At 47.2% G+C, this 18846-nt stretch overlaps 1 protein-coding gene across 1 annotated transcript in view; it reads left to right on the plus strand.

Moving 5' to 3' along the window:
- The window catches only part of LOC137300025 (angiotensin-converting enzyme-like), a 225296-nt gene that overhangs the window by 118037 nt on the left and 88413 nt on the right, over nt 1-18846 (plus strand). The window contains exons 7-8 of the mRNA XM_067969117.1: nt 1298-1470; nt 2128-2351. Coding sequence (XP_067825218.1) covers nt 1298-1470; nt 2128-2351 — 397 coding nt within the window. The remainder of the gene's footprint in view (nt 1-1297; nt 1471-2127; nt 2352-18846) is intronic.

The following is an 18846-nucleotide window of genomic DNA, read 5'->3' on the forward strand; positions in this document are numbered from 1 at the left end:
ATAGTCCAACAGTTTTATTTGAAAATCACAAGCTTTCGGAGCTTACCTCCTTCGTCAGGTGAGTGAGTGAAGGGTCTTCACTCACTCACCTGACGAAGGAGGTAAGCTCCGAAAGCTTGTGATTTCCAAATAAAACTGTTGAACTATAACCTGGTGTTGTAAGATTGCTTACAATGGACAACAGAAGTTACTATAGTGACAACTTGGAGATTATATATTAACTGAATGAACTGGAAAACTTTAATGAGAATAAATCATTGCAACAGGGAAATTGAATCCACAGAATCGAAAACAAAACCACATGCATCACACCTCACTAAAGTACATATATTATAGCACAGCTAAATGGGCACCAATCAATTCATAAATCAAATGGAGCAGTGGGCACTACTGAATCAATAAATTCCTAGGGCAATAGGCACCAGCAAATTAATAATTTAAAACACCAACAAGTACAGCAGTGAATTAAAAACAAATCAATGGAGTGATGGGTAGCAATGAATTAATAAATTAATAGTTCAGCAGGCAAACCCAATAAGTCAATAAGTTAATTGAGTGGCGAGCACCCATGGAATGATAAATTCACCGAGCAGCAGGCACACCAAGATAAATCAATAAATGGAGCAGTGGGAGCCAGTGAATTAATAACTCCATAAAGCAGCAGGTAAAGCAACACATAAATTAGTAGAACAACAGCGAGAGCATAAAAATCGAATAATTTAATTAAAAAGCGAGCACCAGAGAATAAATGCATTTATGGAGAAGTAGGAGCCGGTGAATTAATGAATTCATAGAGTTGCAGACATATCGAGAAATGAATGAATGGAGCAATCGGCATGGCAACAAATGAATAAATGAATGGAGCAGCAATCACTAGTCCATTAATAAATTAATGGAGCAGTGGACACACCAACAAAGCAATAAACTAGTGGAGCAGTGGCCACCAGTGAAGTTATATCTCCTTAACAGCTGCTGCTTCCTGTCCCCACCGCTAACTGATTTTCAATGATTTAATCGGCATGCTTTTTAAAGTGTTACGACTAACAGGGTAAGTTTAAATAAAAAAACTAAAAGACGCCTTAATCTAAAGGGGTCAAATATTAGGCTTGTGTTGGGGGGTTCAGAGGATATTAAGGCCATGGTTGGATGAAAGTCAGGGATCAGAGGTCACAATGTGGGATGTGAGGACTGAAGCATCATGGGGGCCAGATGTTGCGGGTTGCCTGTGTACTGTAGTACTGTTGCAGCTGTTCTGAGTATAGATACCCAGCTGCTATTCTCCTGCAATATTTTACAGAAATGGAATGTCACCCACATGTTCAAAGTTTCTGAGGAGTTTTTCACCTCCCTGGGGCTCATTCGGATGCCACAGGAATTCTGGGATCACTCGATGCTCGAGAAACCCAAGGACGGAAGGGAGGTTGTATGCCATGCCTCTGCCTGGGACTTCTACAACCGGAAGGATTTCAGGTTGGTTCTCAACTCATAGAATGTGAGGATGATCAAAAAGAATAGGAACAAAGGAATTGCTAGATAAGAAAAGGCTCACCTGGTTCGCCTTCTACCATCCTGGTAGTCGTGTCTGAAGGTTGTGGGTTCAAGTCCCACTCCAGAGATTTGAGGACTTAATCTAAGCTGGCATTTCAGTGAAAATCTGAGGGAGTGCTGCACCTTTGGAGGTGTTGCCTTTTGAATGAGACTTTAAACCAAAGATCTGCCCTCTCAGGTGAACGTAAAAAATCCAATGGCACTATTTGAAGAAAAGCAGGGGAGTTCTCCCTGTCGTCTTGGCCAACATTTATCCCTCACCCAACAACAACAACAAAACAGAATATGTGGTCATTTGTTTAATTGCTGTTTGCGTGATCTTGCTGTGTGCAAATTGGCTCCCACGTTTCCTACATTACAGCAGTGACTACTCTTCAAAAGTACTTCCTTGGTTGTAAAGCCCTTTGGGACGTCCTGAGGTCATGACAGGGGTTATATAAACGAATGTCTTTGTATTCATGGAGTGCTATTCACTGGTTCGTTGTTATCTATTGGTTTGTTCCGGAGGTGATTGAGAGTCACAGGTAAGGTGCTACTGCGGCAGGCTACTTTAACCGCCCCCTGGTTCTGATTTTCCAGAATCAAACAGTGCACGACGGTCACCATGGAACAGCTCTTCACGGTGCACCATGAGATGGGCCATGTGGAATATTACCTTCAGTACAAGGATCAGCCAGTCAGCTTCAGGAGCGGAGCCAACCCAGGCTTCCACGAAGCAATCGGAGATGTAATGTCACTCTCGGTCTCCACGCCCAAGCACTTGAATGTCATCGGACTACTGGAAAATATCACGGAAGACAATGGTAAGAGGAATCCTCGTGGAACAGAAAGACGAGGGACAGATCAGGCCGTGGCTTAGGGAGCCTTTCGAGAGGCTTTGTAAGTCTGTAAAAAGTAGAGTAGATAAGGAGAAACTGTCAGGAGGGTCAGTAGCCAGAGGACACAGACTTAAGATAATTGGCAAAGAACCAGGGGGGAGATGAGGAGAATTATTTTTACGCAGCGATCCGAAATGCACAGTCTGAAAGGGTGGTGGAAGCAGATTCAATAGTAACTTTCAAAAGGGAATTGGATAAATACTTGAAAAGAAAACATTTGCAGGGCTACAGGAAAGAGAGGGGGAGTAGGAATTGTAAAGAGTAAGAGAGGGACGATATGTGAGTACAGGCTTTTGAGAGCTCTGTATCCACTATAGGAGTACAGCTTTAAGAAATTGTATAAAATGTCAGAATGACCAAGGCAAGGCAGTATAGCTTTAAGAAATCTTTAAAGGCAATTAAGGTCAATCAGGAACAACTCCCAGCCTGGAAGAATAAAGGACAGGGAACTAGTTTTGTTGGGGAAGGTTGGAGAAGAAGGAGCTAAGAGTGAGCATATGTATGCTGGAAAGTAATCCCTGGTACTGTTTTGTTCATCCCTGCCCTCAAAGACACAACTGCCGTGGGTGAATAAACCTCACTTGTTTTGAACAATAATCCCTAGTCTGCGTGTCTAATTGACCAATGGGTCCTAGCCTGCTTCAGCGTGCTGCAGAGTCTAATTGGATAGCTCTTTCAAAGAGCTGGCACAGGCAAGATGGGCCGAATGGCCGCCTTCTGTGTTGTAAGATTCTACGATTCTATAAAGTGGCTGCATTTCTGCTCAAGTGACTTGCACAGGAATGGAGGCAAGTTTTTTTTTATTGAGACCTAAGGGAGAAAAGCAACAACCCTTCAAAGGGGGACAAACCCAAAAGTAAGAGAGAGGACAATATATATCTAGACGTCACAATTAGGCAATGCCAAGTTTGGGTTTTAAAAGGCTGTGGATAGCGTCTCACAAATTCACGAAAAAATGCACCCTAACCCTAACCCTAATGCTTTAATAACAAATAACCTCCCAAATGGAGCAACATATCATTATTATGCGTCTAAACTGTGATGTTCTGGCAGTAGCCAACGTCTTCTCGTTGCAGAGTTACTCTTGGATAGGGAATGTGCAGAACACGCTCATGTTGAGTAGCTCCTGAACTTTGAGTTTATTATATTATTCTTAGATTATATTTTATAGCTTCAGACTATTGTGGGTGATTTATTGTCTTGTCTGTGATAAGAGGCTCATGTTCTTTTGCTGTTAGTTTCAAGAGCCCTAAAAATTTATGAGAAAGGAGGAATTTTTAGGAACAGGACAAGGTCATTGTGCTCAATTAACCCCATCCCTCTCCAGTAGATCTCAACCCCACTGACCTGTCTGCTCACCATGTCCCTTCTCCATTAACTGTTCAGTGACTTTCCCTGGTTACTTATTGCACATCTCTACATCTAGACTTTCACCTGATTTCTTTTCTCACTCCTAAGGACCGATTTTCCTCTTGAGGAAACAGTCTGCTCAATTTTTGGGCCCAAGCCATTCGCAAGACCCAAGCAACCTCCCAGTGCAGGTGTAGCCCCTGATAGAACCTTGTGCTGGGATCAGAGGGGTGGAAACAGTAATGTATCTGCAGGCCTTTCCAGGTCACCGGCACTGGGGCCTTCTGGGTTGGAGGGGTGGGGCGGGGCGTGAATTTATTTACTTGCCTTCTGCCTCCTTTGATCTTTGGACCACAGGCCCTCTGGTTTGCGGAGCGCCCCAGCACAATCCCCAGCATTGTTGGGGTACACCTTCATTCGGATGCCCCACAGGCGGACTGAGAGGGCTGGGAATGCTCCCCCCTCCCAATTCGTTAGTATCCTTACTGCAGGCCCAGTTACAATGATTTGGGGAACCCCTGGTTATTCAGAGGAATTCAGAGGAAAACAATTTGCAACCAATGTCCCCTGGTATTTGACTGCCTCACTATAGAGAATAGTTTTCCCAGTTCTTTTTTATTCGTTCATGGGATGTGGGCGTCACTGGCGAGGCCGGCATTTATTGCCCATCCCTAATTGCCCTTGAGAAGGTCGTGGTGAGTCGCCTTCTTGAACCGTTGCAGTCCATGTGGTGAAGGTTCTCCCACAGTGCTCTTAGGAAGGGAGTTCCAGGATTTTGGCCCAGTGACGATGAAGGAACGGCGATATATTTCCAAGTCGGGATGGTGTGTGACTTGGAGGGGAACGGTGTTGTTCCCATGTGCCTGCTGCTCTTGTCCTTCTAGGTGGTAGAGGTCACGGGTTTGGGAGGTGCTGTCGAAGAAGCCTTGGCCAGTTGCTGCAGTGCATCCTGTGGATGGTGCACATTGCAGCCACAGTGCGCCGGTGGTGAAGGGAGTGAATGTTTAGGGTGGTGGATGGGGTGCCAATCAAGCGGGCTGCTTTGTCCTGGATGGTTTCGAGCTTCTTGAGTGTTATTGGAGCTGCACTCATCCAGGCAAGTGGAGAGTATTCCATCACACTCCTGACTTGTGCCTTGTAGATGGTGGAAAGGCTTTGGGGAGTCAGGAGGTGAGTCACTCGCCGCAGAATACCCAGCTTCTGACCTGCTCTTGCAGCCACAGTATTTATGTGGCTGGTCCGGTTAAGTTTCTGATCAATGGTGAACCCCAGGATGTTGATGGTGGGGGATTTGGAGATTGTAATGCCGTTGAATGTCAAAGGAAGGTGGTTAGACTCTCTCTTGTTGGAGATGGTCATTGCCTGACATTTGTCTGGCGCGAATGTTACTTGCCACTTATGAGCCCAAGCCTGGATGTTGTCCAGGTCTTGCTGCATGTGGGCTTGGACTGCTTCATTATTTGAGGGGTTGCGAATGGAACTGAACACTGTGCAATCATCAGCGAACATCCCCATTTCTGACCTTATGATGGAGGGAAGGTCATTGATGAAGCAACTGAAGATGGTTGGGCCAAGGACACTGCCCTGAGGAACTCCTGCAGCAATGCTGTTCTTAATCACTTTCATAGTCTGGAAAATTTCAACAACATGACCTTGGAGTTCCCACTTTTTCAAAGAGAACAAGTCTGACTTCCTTAACCAGCTCGAACGATACGCAGGGACCAGAAAAGCCACTTCCCCAAATGGGGTCTGACTAATGATGTACAATATGCACCGCAAATTCATCGTCAGTCTGAGGCAATTTCCACTTTGTAACGATGCGGTGCTGGCAGTGTCAGTCTGGAGTTAGGACAGTCTCATGCTGCGTCAGACCTGGTTTGCAACATGCTGAGGAAATCCTTCCGACACTTTGTCACCCTCCTTGACCTTAATGTAAATGATGTGGAGATGCCGGTGATGGACTGGGGTTGACAATTGTAAACAATTTTACAACACCAAGTTATAGTCCAGCAATTTTATTTTAAATTCACAAGCTTTCGGAGATTTTCTCCTTCCTCAGGCAAATGTTTCAAGATCTCCTTGAAGCCTACGCATTTATACATATTGAACAATAATAAATGGTGTTTACAGACTGCCCCTGCAACTGCCCGTTGCCAAGGCAATCACCGTGTTCAGACAGAGAGGTGTTACCTGCAGAACCTCCGAATACACATTCAATAAAAAAACAAACAGGGAAAAAAAAACAGAGAAAAAAAAAACACAGAGAGAGGCAGAAACATCATTTTTTCTCTGTTTTTTTTTCCCTGTTTGTTTTTTTATTGAATGTGTATTCGGAGGTTCTGCAGGTAACACCTCTCTGTCTGAACACGGTGATTGCCTTGGCAACGGGCAGTTGCAGGGGCAGTCTGTAAACACCATTTATTATTGTTCAATATGTATAAATGCGTAGGCTTCAAGGAGATCTTGAAACATTTGCCTGAGGAAGGAGAAAATCTCCGAAAGCTTGTGAATTTAAAATAAAATTGCTGGACTATAACTTAATGTAAATGATGTGGAGATGCCGGTGATGGACTGGGGTTGACAATTGTAAACAATTTTACAACACCAAGTTATAGTCCAGCAATTTTATTTTAAATTCACAAGCTTTCGGAGATTTTCTCCTTCCTCAGGCAAATGTTTCAAGATCTCCTTGAAGCCTACGCATTTATACATATTGAACAATAATAAATGGTGTTTACAGACTGCCTCTGCAACTGCCCGTTGCCAAGGCAATCACCGTGTTCAGACAGAGAGGTGTTACCTGCAGAACCTCCGAATACACATTCAATAAAAAAACAAACAGGGAAAAAAAACAGAGAAAAAAAAACACAGAGAGAGGCAGAAACATCCGGAAGGCAGAGAGAGCCAGCAAATGACCCATTATATTAAAAACAGATAACATTTGTTCGCTGGTGGGGTAACGTGTAGCGTGACATGAACCCAAGATCCCGGTTGAGGCCGTCCTCATGGGTGCGGAACTTGGCTATCAATTTCTGCTCGACGATTTTGCGTTGTCGTGTGTCTCGAAGGCCGCCTTGGAGTACGCTTACCCGAAGGTCGGTGGATGAATGTCCATGACTGCTGAAGTGTTCCCCGACTGGGAGGGAACCCTCCTGTTTGGCGATTGTTGCGCGGTGTCCGTTCATCCGTTGTCGCAGCGTCTGCATGGTCTCGCCAATGTACCATGCTCTGGGGCATCCTTTCCTGCAACGTATGAGGTAGACAACGTTGGCTGAGTCACAGGAGTATGAACCATGCACCTGGTGGGTGGTGTCATCTCGTGTGATGGTGGTATCTGTGTCGATGATCTGGCATGTCTTGCAGAGGTTACCGTGGCAGGGTTGTGTGGCGTCGTGGACGCTGTTCTCTTGAAAGCTAGGTAGTTTGCTGCGAACGATGGTCTGTTTGAGGTTGGGTGGCTGTTTAAAGGCGAGTAGTGGAGGTGTGGGGATGGCCATAGCGAGGTGTTTGTCCTCATTGATGACATGTTGAAGGCTGCGGAGAACATGGCGTAGTTTCTCCGCTCCGGGGAAGTACTGGACGACAAAGGGTACTCTGTTGGTTGCGTCCCGTGTTAGTCTCCTGAGGAGGTCTATGCGATTTTTTGCTGTGGCCCGTCGGAACTGTCGATCGATGAGTCGAGCGTCATATCCCGTTCTTACTAGGGCGTCTTTCAGCGTCTGTAGGTGTCCATCGCGTTCCTCCTCGTCTGAGCAGACCCTGTGTATTCGCAGGGCCTGTCCATAGGGGATGGCCTCTTTGACGTGGTTAGGGTGGAAGCTGGAAAAGTGGAGCATCGTGAGGTTGTCCGTGGGCTTGCGGTAGAGTGAGGTGCTGAGGTGCCCGTCTTTGATGGAGATTCGTGTGTCCAAGAAAGAAACTGATTCTGAGGAGTAGTCCATGGTGAGCTTGATGGTGGGATGGAACTTGTTGATGTTATCGTGTAGTCTCTTTAGTGATTCCTTGCCGTGGGTCCATAGAAAGAAAATGTCGTCGATGTATCTGGTGTATAGTGTTGGTTGGAGGTCTTGTGCAGTGAAGAAGTCCTGCTCGAACTTGTGCATGAAAATGTTGGCGTATTGGGGTGCGAATTTGGTCCCCATGGCTGTTCCGTGTGTTTGGGTAAAGAACTGGTTATCGAAGGTGAAGACATTGTGATCCAGGATGAAGCGGATGAGTTGTAGGATGGCTTCCGGAGATTGGCTGTTGTTGGTGTTGAGTATTGATGCTGTCGCAGCGATGCCGTCATCGTGGGGGATACTGGTGTATAGTGCCGAGACGTCCATCGTGGTGAGAAGTGTTCCTGGTTCAACTGGTCCGTGGGTACTGAGTTTTTGTAGGAAGTCTGTAGTGTCACGACAGAAGCTGGGGGTTCCCTGTACGATGGGTTTCAGGATGCCCTCGATGTATCCAGAGAGGTTCTCACACAGGGTTCCGTTGCCTGATACGATGGGACGTCCGGGTGTGTTGGCTTTGTGTATCTTTGGGAGGCAGTAGAAGTCTCCCACGCGGGGATTACGTGGGATGAGAATGCGTAGGATGCTTTGAAGGTCTGGATCGAAGGTCTTGATCAGTTTGTTGAGCTGGTGGGTGTGTTCTTTGGTCGGATCTGCGGGTAACCGTCTGTAGTGTTCCTGGTTGTCCAGTTGTCGGTATGCTTCTTTGCAATAGTCTGTTCTGTTCTGTATGACTATGGCTCCTCCTTTGTCCGCTGGTTTGATGACGATGTTGCGGTTGGTCTTGAGAGCGTTGATGGCGTTGCGTTGTGCTCGGGTGACATTCTGGACTGTCTTCTGAGTGCGGCTGATGAATCTGGCATTGACGCATTTCCTGACAGCTTGAGCATACATGTCCAGCTGAGGGCAGCGACCCTCCGGAGGAGTCCAGTTTGACTCTTTCCTCTTCGGTTGCTGTACCGCGGATCCCTCTGTCTGCTGTTCCGGATCGTCGATTGTCTCATTGGGTTCGCTGCTGAAATCTTGGGGTTTGTGGTAGAATTCCCGGAGCCTCATTCTCCTGATGAATTCCTCTGTGTCCGCCGCGAGACTAGTGGGGTCCATTTTGGTAGTGGGGCAGAAATTGAGCCCTCGGCTGAGAACTTCGATTTCGTCTGGTTGAAGGGTGTGGTCGGATAAATTGACAATAGACTTCCCTGTGGTTGCAACCGTGGTACCAGGGGAAGCTTGGTCGTTGCTGGTGGTGATGCCGAGTTTCTCAAGCTTCCTGCTCTTGGTTTTCATGTAGGCAGCGTAGTTCCGTTGCCTCGTCTGTTTGGCGGTATAACGTAGCTGGTCTGCTGTGTCCTGAGTACAGGTTGAGAGTATGGACTCTATCTTGGTTTCGAGGTTGTGGCGTCTGCTGTAGAGTTGGTGTATGAGATGGTTGCGGAGTGTGCGAGAGGTACGGCGGCAGAGTCTCTCAGCGTAATCCGAGTTGTATGTGGACTTGAGTGGGTTCGTGATCTGGAGTCCTTTCGGGATCTTGTCTGCTTTCTTGCAGCTCTGTAAAAACTTGATGTCTGTGTCTAAATGCGCGATCTTCTTGGATATCCTTTCCACTGTGAGCCGGCAGTTTGTGGTGTCGATGGTAGTCATGATGTGGAGATGCCGGTGATGGACTGGGGTTGACAATTGTAAACAATTTTACAACACCAAGTTATAGTCCAGCAATTTTATTTTAAATTCACAAGCTTTCGGAGATTTTCTCCTTCCTCAGGCAAATGTTTCAAGATCTCCTTGAAGCCTACGCATTTATACATATTGAACAATAATAAATGGTGTTTACAGACTGCCTCTGCAACTGCCCGTTGCCAAGGCAATCACCGTGTTCAGACAGAGAGGTGTTACCTGCAGAACCTCCGAATACACATTCAATAAAAAAACAAACAGGGAAAAAAAACAGAGAAAAAAAAACACAGAGAGAGGCAGAAACATCCGGAAGGCAGAGAGAGCCAGCAAATGACCCATTATATTAAAAACAGATAACATTTGTTCGCTGGTGGGGTAACGTGTAGCGTGACATGAACCCAAGATCCCGGTTGAGGCCGTCCTCATGGGTGCGGAACTTGGCTATCAATTTCTGCTCGACGATTTTGCGTTGTCGTGTGTCTCGAAGGCCGCCTTGGAGTACGCTTACCCGAAGGTCGGTGGATGAATGTCCATGACTGCTGAAGTGTTCCCCGACTGGGAGGGAACCCTCCTGTTTGGCGATTGTTGCGCGGTGTCCGTTCATCCGTTGTCGCAGCGTCTGCATGGTCTCGCCAATGTACCATGCTCTGGGGCATCCTTTCCTGCAACGTATGAGGTAGACAACGTTGGCTGAGTCACAGGAGTATGAACCATGCACCTGGTGGGTGGTGTCATCTCGTGTGATGGTGGTATCTGTGTCGATGATCTGGCATGTCTTGCAGAGGTTACCGTGGCAGGGTTGTGTGGCGTCGTGGACGCTGTTCTCTTGAAAGCTAGGTAGTTTGCTGCGAACGATGGTCTGTTTGAGGTTGGGTGGCTGTTTAAAGGCGAGTAGTGGAGGTGTGGGGATGGCCATAGCGAGGTGTTTGTCCTCATTGATGACATGTTGAAGGCTGCGGAGAACATGGCGTAGTTTCTCCGCTCCGGGGAAGTACTGGACGACAAAGGGTACTCTGTTGGTTGCGTCCCGTGTTAGTCTCCTGAGGAGGTCTATGCGATTTTTTGCTGTGGCCCGTCGGAACTGTCGATCGATGAGTCGAGCGTCATATCCCGTTCTTACTAGGGCGTCTTTCAGCGTCTGTAGGTGTCCATCGCGTTCCTCCTCGTCTGAGCAGACCCTGTGTATTCGCAGGGCCTGTCCATAGGGGATGGCCTCTTTGACGTGGTTAGGGTGGAAGCTGGAAAAGTGGAGCATCGTGAGGTTGTCCGTGGGCTTGCGGTAGAGTGAGGTGCTGAGGTGCCCGTCTTTGATGGAGATTCGTGTGTCCAAGAAAGAAACTGATTCTGAGGAGTAGTCCATGGTGAGCTTGATGGTGGGATGGAACTTGTTGATGTTATCGTGTAGTCTCTTTAGTGATTCCTTGCCGTGGGTCCATAGAAAGAAAATGTCGTCGATGTATCTGGTGTATAGTGTTGGTTGGAGGTCTTGTGCAGTGAAGAAGTCCTGCTCGAACTTGTGCATGAAAATGTTGGCGTATTGGGGTGCGAATACGCCAACATTTTCATGTTGGCGTATTCGCACGTGTCGATGATCTGGCATGTCTTGCAGAGGTTACCGTGGCAGGTTACCCTGCCACGGTAACCTCTGCAAGACATGCCAGATCATCGACACAGATACCACCATCACACGAGATGACACCACCCACCAGGTGCATGGTTCATACTCCTGTGACTCAGCCAACGTTGTCTACCTCATACGTTGCAGGAAAGGATGCCCCAGAGCATGGTACATTGGCGAGACCATGCAGACGCTGCGACAACGGATGAACGGACACCGCGCAACAATCGCCAAACAGGAGGGTTCCCTCCCAGTCGGGGAACACTTCAGCAGTCATGGACATTCATCCACCGACCTTCGGGTAAGCGTACTCCAAGGCGGCCTTCGAGACACACGACAACGCAAAATCGTCGAGCAGAAATTGATAGCCAAGTTCCGCACCCATGAGGACGGCCTCAACCGGGATCTTGGGTTCATGTCACGCTACACGTTACCCCACCAGCGAACAAATGTTATCTGTTTTTAATATAATGGGTCATTTGCTGGCTCTCTCTGCCTTCCGGATGTTTCTGCCTCTCTCTGTGTTTTTTTTTCTCTGTTTTTTTTCCCTGTTTGTTTTTTTATTGAATGTGTATTCGGAGGTTCTGCAGGTAACACCTCTCTGTCTGAACACGGTGATTGCCTTGGCAACGGGCAGTTGCAGAGGCAGTCTGTAAACACCATTTATTATTGTTCAATATGTATAAATGCGTAGGCTTCAAGGAGATCTTGAAACATTTGCCTGAGGAAGGAGAAAATCTCCGAAAGCTTGTGAATTTAAAATAAAATTGCTGGACTATAACTTGGTGTTGTAAAATTGTTTACAATTGTCAACCCCAGTCCATCACCGGCATCTCCACATCATGACTACCATCGACACCACAAACTGCCGGCTCACAGTGGAAAGGATATCCAAGAAGATCGCGCATTTAGACACAGACATCAAGTTTTTACAGAGCTGCAAGAAAGCAGACAAGATCCCGAAAGGACTCCAGATCACGAACCCACTCAAGTCCACATACAACTCGGATTACGCTGAGAGACTCTGCCGCCGTACCTCTCGCACACTCCGCAACCATCTCATACACCAACTCTACAGCAGACGCCACAACCTCGAAACCAAGATAGAGTCCATACTCTCAACCTGTACTCAGGACACAGCAGACCAGCTACGTTATACCGCCAAACAGACGAGGCAACGGAACTACGCTGCCTACATGAAAACCAAGAGCAGGAAGCTTGAGAAACTCGGCATCACCACCAGCAACGACCAAGCTTCCCCTGGTACCACGGTTGCAACCACAGGGAAGTCTATTGTCAATTTATCCGACCACACCCTTCAACCAGACGAAATCGAAGTTCTCAGCCGAGGGCTCAATTTCTGCCCCACTACCAAAATGGACCCCACTAGTCTCGCGGCGGACACAGAGGAATTCATCAGGAGAATGAGGCTCCGGGAATTCTACCACAAACCCCAAGATTTCAGCAGCGAACCCAATGAGACAATCGACGATCCGGAACAGCAGACAGAGGGATCCGCGGTACAGCAACCGAAGAGGAAAGAGTCAAACTGGACTCCTCCGGAGGGTCGCTGCCCTCAGCTGGACATGTATGCTCAAGCTGTCAGGAAATGCGTCAATGCCAGATTCATCAGCCGCACTCAGAAGACAGTCCAGAATGTCACCCGAGCACAACGCAACGCCATCAACGCTCTCAAGACCAACCGCAACATCGTCATCAAACCAGCGGACAAAGGAGGAGCCATAGTCATACAGAACAGAACAGACTATTGCAAAGAAGCATACCGACAACTGGACAACCAGGAACACTACAGACGGTTACCCGCAGATCCGACCAAAGAACACACCCACCAGCTCAACAAACTGATCAAGACCTTCGATCCAGACCTTCAAAGCATCCTACGCATTCTCATCCCACGTAATCCCCGCGTGGGAGACTTCTACTGCCTCCCAAAGATACACAAAGCCAACACACCCGGACGTCCCATCGTATCAGGCAACGGAACCCTGTGTGAGAACCTCTCTGGATACATCGAGGGCATCCTGAAACCCATCGTACAGGGAACCCCCAGCTTCTGTCGTGACACTACAGACTTCCTACAAAAACTCAGTACCCACGGACCAGTTGAACCAGGAACACTTCTCACCACGATGGACGTCTCGGCACTATACACCAGTATCCCCCACGATGACGGCATCGCTGCGACAGCATCAATACTCAACACCAACAACAGCCAATCTCCGGAAGCCATCCTACAACTCATCCGCTTCATCCTGGATCACAATGTCTTCACCTTCGATAACCAGTTCTTTACCCAAACACACGGAACAGCCATGGGGACCAAATTCGCACCCCAATACGCCAACATTTTCATGCACAAGTTCGAGCAGGACTTCTTCACTGCACAAGACCTCCAACCAACACTATACACCAGATACATCGACGACATTTTCTTTCTATGGACCCACGGCAAGGAATCACTAAAGAGACTACACGATAACATCAACAAGTTCCATCCCACCATCAAGCTCACCATGGACTACTCCTCAGAATCAGTTTCTTTCTTGGACACACGAATCTCCATCAAAGACGGGCACCTCAGCACCTCACTCTACCGCAAGCCCACGGACAACCTCACGATGCTCCACTTTTCCAGCTTCCACCCTAACCACGTCAAAGAGGCCATCCCCTATGGACAGGCCCTGCGAATACACAGGGTCTGCTCAGACGAGGAGGAACGCGATGGACACCTACAGACGCTGAAAGACGCCCTAGTAAGAACGGGATATGACGCTCGACTCATCGATCGACAGTTCCGACGGGCCACAGCAAAAAATCGCATAGACCTCCTCAGGAGACTAACACGGGACGCAACCAACAGAGTACCCTTTGTCGTCCAGTACTTCCCCGGAGCGGAGAAACTACGCCATGTTCTCCGCAGCCTTCAACATGTCATCAATGAGGACAAACACCTCGCTATGGCCATCCCCACACCTCCACTACTCGCCTTTAAACAGCCACCCAACCTCAAACAGACCATCGTTCGCAGCAAACTACCTAGCTTTCAAGAGAACAGCGTCCACGACGCCACACAACCCTGCCACGGTAACCTCTGCAAGACATGCCAGATCATCGACACAGATACCACCATCACACGAGATGACACCACCCACCAGGTGCATGGTTCATACTCCTGTGACTCAGCCAACGTTGTCTACCTCATACGTTGCAGGAAAGGATGCCCCAGAGCATGGTACATTGGCGAGACCATGCAGACGCTGCGACAACGGATGAACGGACACCGCGCAACAATCGCCAAACAGGAGGGTTCCCTCCCAGTCGGGGAACACTTCAGCAGTCATGGACATTCATCCACCGACCTTCGGGTAAGCGTACTCCAAGGCGGCCTTCGAGACACACGACAACGCAAAATCGTCGAGCAGAAATTGATAGCCAAGTTCCGCACCCATGAGGACGGCCTCAACCGGGATCTTGGGTTCATGTCACGCTACACGTTACCCCACCAGCGAACAAATGTTATCTGTTTTTAATATAATGGGTCATTTGCTGGCTCTCTCTGCCTTCCGGATGTTTCTGCCTCTCTCTGTGTTTTTTTTTCTCTGTTTTTTTTCCCTGTTTGTTTTTTTATTGAATGTGTATTCGGAGGTTCTGCAGGTAACACCTCTCTGTCTGAACACGGTGATTGCCTTGGCAACGGGCAGTTGCAGAGGCAGTCTGTAAACACCATTTATTATTGTTCAATATGTATAAATGCGTAGGCTTCAAGGAGATCTTGAAACATTTGCCTGAGGAAGGAGAAAATCTCCGAAAGCTTGTGAATTTAAAATAAAATTGCTGGACTATAACTTGGTGTTGTAAAATTGTTTACAATTAATGTAAATGCTTAGAGATCAGGGATTCTTCCCCTCCCCACTCTCTAAACGTTTACATTTCGACCTTTAGGCAGGCCATTTCTGTGCACATGCAACCCAGTACCTCACTCCCCTTTACTGCAGTTAGGCATTGCACTGATGGTTTCATGGATTGAAGCATGACAACCCCCAGATCTTTTCCCGATCGAGACCTTGCACCACTCCATTTAACACAGACTCCTTTTCTGGTTCCTTACTCCCCTACTAATTGTTAACACTAATCCATATTGAATGGCCTCACAAATCTACTGGAACTCTTTATGAATTAAATAAATAATACAGGTGCTATCCAAAAGGTACAATTTACCTTGATTTTCAGAAGGCTGTTGATAATATGCGATTAAAAGGTCAGAACCGCAGCCCTCTCCATCACAATCACCATCTACTTCCACCTCCCTAATAATGTAAACTTCTGGGAGTGTTTGATGGGACAGTGTAGAGGGAGCTTTACTCTGTATCTAAACCGTTCTGTACCTGCCCTGGGAGTGTTTGATGGGGCACAATAGAGGGAGGTTTATTCTGTATCTAACCCGTGCTGTACCTGCCCTGGGAGTGTTTGATGGGACAGTGTAGAGGGAGCTTTACTCTGTATCTAACCCATGCTGTATCTGTCCTGGGCATGCTTTTAGGACACTGTAGAGGAAGTTTTACTCTATATCTAGCCTGTGCTATACCTGTCCTGGGAGTGTTTGATGGGGCACAATAGAGGGAGGTTTATTCTGTATCTAACCCGTGCTGTACCTGCCCTGGGAGTGTTTGATGGACAGTGTTGTGATCAAGACTCATCACAAACTCTTCTGCTTCTTTCCCAGGACTTCAAAACTATGGAAATGTTCAATTCCCTCATTCTTCCCCCTCTCTTCCAATCAGCAGGCTTTTAAAACCCAAACTTGGTGTTTGCTAATCACTATTTCTTGATTTTTCTCTCCCCCAGTTTTCATGTCTTCTCTCCTGGAAGTGTTGAATCTTGCTGGGGGCGAGTTTCATGGTTGCACTCCTTCAGCTGACCAAGTGACCACTCTTCGTGGTGTATTGGCAGTGAGTGTGTGTTTACTGGCTATTGCGACTCAGCCAACCCATGTTGTTTCCGTAAACATACATTCTCCTAAAAGGGGTGGATGAATAGTGATCGGGGCCAGAACCCTGGCTGATGTTTCCCTCTCTACCCCAAGTGCACAGAGGGCAGCTGTATCACTTCTACCCAGCTGAAGTCTGCTAACTCAGCACAGACCAGGGATGGAATTACATCGAATTATGTAGAATTTACAGCACAGAAACAGGCCATTCGGCCCAACAGGTCCATGCCGGTGTTTATGCTCCACAAGAGCCTCCTCCCTCCTCACTTCATCTAGGGTCTGTACCCTATGACCACTGCTGGACACTGGGTAAAGACAGGATCAGTCATGGTCAGATACCATGACTGACACAGACACAGAAATACACGGAAGTTGCAGCACAGAAACAGGCCATTCGGCCCAACCAGTTCAGTCCATGTCGGTGTTTACGTACCACATGAGCAAATGGTTCTAATCACATTTACCCACCCTGTTCCAACATCCCTTCAACCCCTCTTCCTTCTTCCACCTATCCAATCCAGTCTTGAATGTTGACACAGTTTCTGCCTCAACCACTAACCCTGGAAGTCAATTCCACTGCCTCACAACTCTCTGTGTGAAGAAGTTTCTCCTGACCTCTGTACTAAATCTCTTACAATTAATCTTGTATCTATGACTCCTCTTTCCTGACCCCTCAGCTACTGGAAACAGTTTGCTTCTGTCTACCCTGCCCAATCCTTTCATTCTTTTAAGCAATTATATTATATTGTCCCATAACCTATGTTGTTCTGATTAAAAAAGACCCAATTTTTCAAGTCTTCCTTTGTATTTAGACTTCCCCCACACCAGGCAGCCTCCCAGTGAAGCTGTGTTGTGCCCACTCTAAAGCCTTAATATCCTTCCTATAGCGTGGAGCCCAATATGGTAAATGGCCATTTGGGAGAAGTGCTGGAGAGCTGGTGGTGCCTGTTGGATAATAATCCAGTGAGAGACAGCGCCTTTAGGAGAGGAGAACAGGGTAGGAAAGAAAATTGGGAGGGGGGGGGGGAGAAAAAACCTTAGAAAGGGGACATCATCATAGAATCATAGAAAGTTATGGCACAGAAAGAGGTCATTTGGCCCATCATGTCCGTGCTGGCCGAAAAAGAGCTATCCAGCTTAATCCCACTTTCCAGCACTTGGTCGGTAGTCCTGTAGGTTACGGCACTTCAAGTGCACATCCAAGTACTTTTTAAATGAGTTGAGGGTTTCTGCCTCTACCACCCTCTCAGACAGTGAGTTCCAGACCCCCACCACCCTCTGGATGAAACAATTTCTCCTCAGCTCCCCTCTAATCCTTCTACCAATTACTTTAAATCTATGCCCCCTGGTTATTGACCTCTCTGCTAAGGGAAATAGATCCTTCCTATCCACTCTATCTAGTCCCATCATAATTTTATACACCTCAATTAAATCACCCCTCAGCCATCTCTGTTCCAATGAAAACAACCCCAGCCTATCCAATCTTTCCTCTTAGCTAAATTTCTACAGCCCTGGTAACACCCTCTCTAGTGCAATCACATCTTTCCTGTAATGTGGTGACCAGAACTGTACGCAGTACTCAAGCTATCACCTAACCAATGTTTTATACAGTTCTAGCATAACCTCCCTGCTCTTATATTCTGTGCCTTGGCTAATAAAGGAAAATATCCCAAATGCCTTTTTAACCACCTTGTCTACCTGTCCTGCTACATTCAGTGATCTGTGGACATGCACTTCAAGATCCCTCTGTTCCTTTACACCTCCCATTTATTGTGTACTCCCATGCCTTGTTTGCTCTCCCCAAATGCATTACCTCACACTTCTCCGGATTGAACTCCATTTGCCACTTTTCTGCCCACCTGTCCAGTCCATTGATATCTTCCTGCAGTCTACAGCTTTCCCCCTCAATTTCAACCACACGGCCAATTTTGTATCATTTGCAAACTTCCTAATCATGCCCCTATATTTAGGTATAAATCATTAATATATATCACAAAAAGCAAAGGGACCTAGTACTGAATCCTGTGGAACCCCACTGGAAACAGCCTTCCAGTCACAAAAACACCCATCGACCCTTATCCATTCACTGCCACTGAGCCAATTTTGGATCCAACTTGCCATTTAGAATCATAGAATCATAGAAAGGTTACAGCACGGAAGGAGGCCATTCGGCCCATTGAGTCCATGGAGGCCATTCGGCCCATTGAGTCTATGCAACAGCAATCCAACTAGTCCCACTGCCCCACCCTATCCCCATAGCCCTACATATTTTTTCCTTTCAAGTACTTATCCAGTTCCCTTTTGAAGGGCATGATTGAATCTGCCTCCACCACCCCCTCGGGCAGTGCATTCCAGATCCTAACTACTCACTGTGTAAAAAAGATTTTCCTCATGTCACCTTAAATCTATATCCTCTGGTTCTTGACCCTTCTGCCAATGGCAACAGTTTCTCTCTATCTACTCTGTCTAGACCCTTCATGATTTTGAATACTTCTACCAAATCTCCTTGCAACCATCTCTGTTCCAAGGAGAACAACCCCAGCTTCTCCAGTCTATTCATGTAATTTAAGTACCTCATTCTAGTAAATCTCTTCTGCAGCCTTTTTAAGGCCTTCACATCTTTCCTAGAGTGTTGTGCCCAGAACTGGACACAATACTCCAGTTGTGGTCGAACCAGTGTTTTATAAAGGTTCACCATGACTTCCTTGCTTTTGTACTCTATGCCTCTATTTATAAAGCCCAGGATCCTGTATGCTTTTTTAACCGCTTTCTCAACCT

This window comes from Heptranchias perlo, chromosome 30 (genome assembly GCF_035084215.1).
Source record: "Heptranchias perlo isolate sHepPer1 chromosome 30, sHepPer1.hap1, whole genome shotgun sequence".
Lineage (NCBI taxonomy): Eukaryota > Metazoa > Chordata > Chondrichthyes > Hexanchiformes > Hexanchidae > Heptranchias > Heptranchias perlo.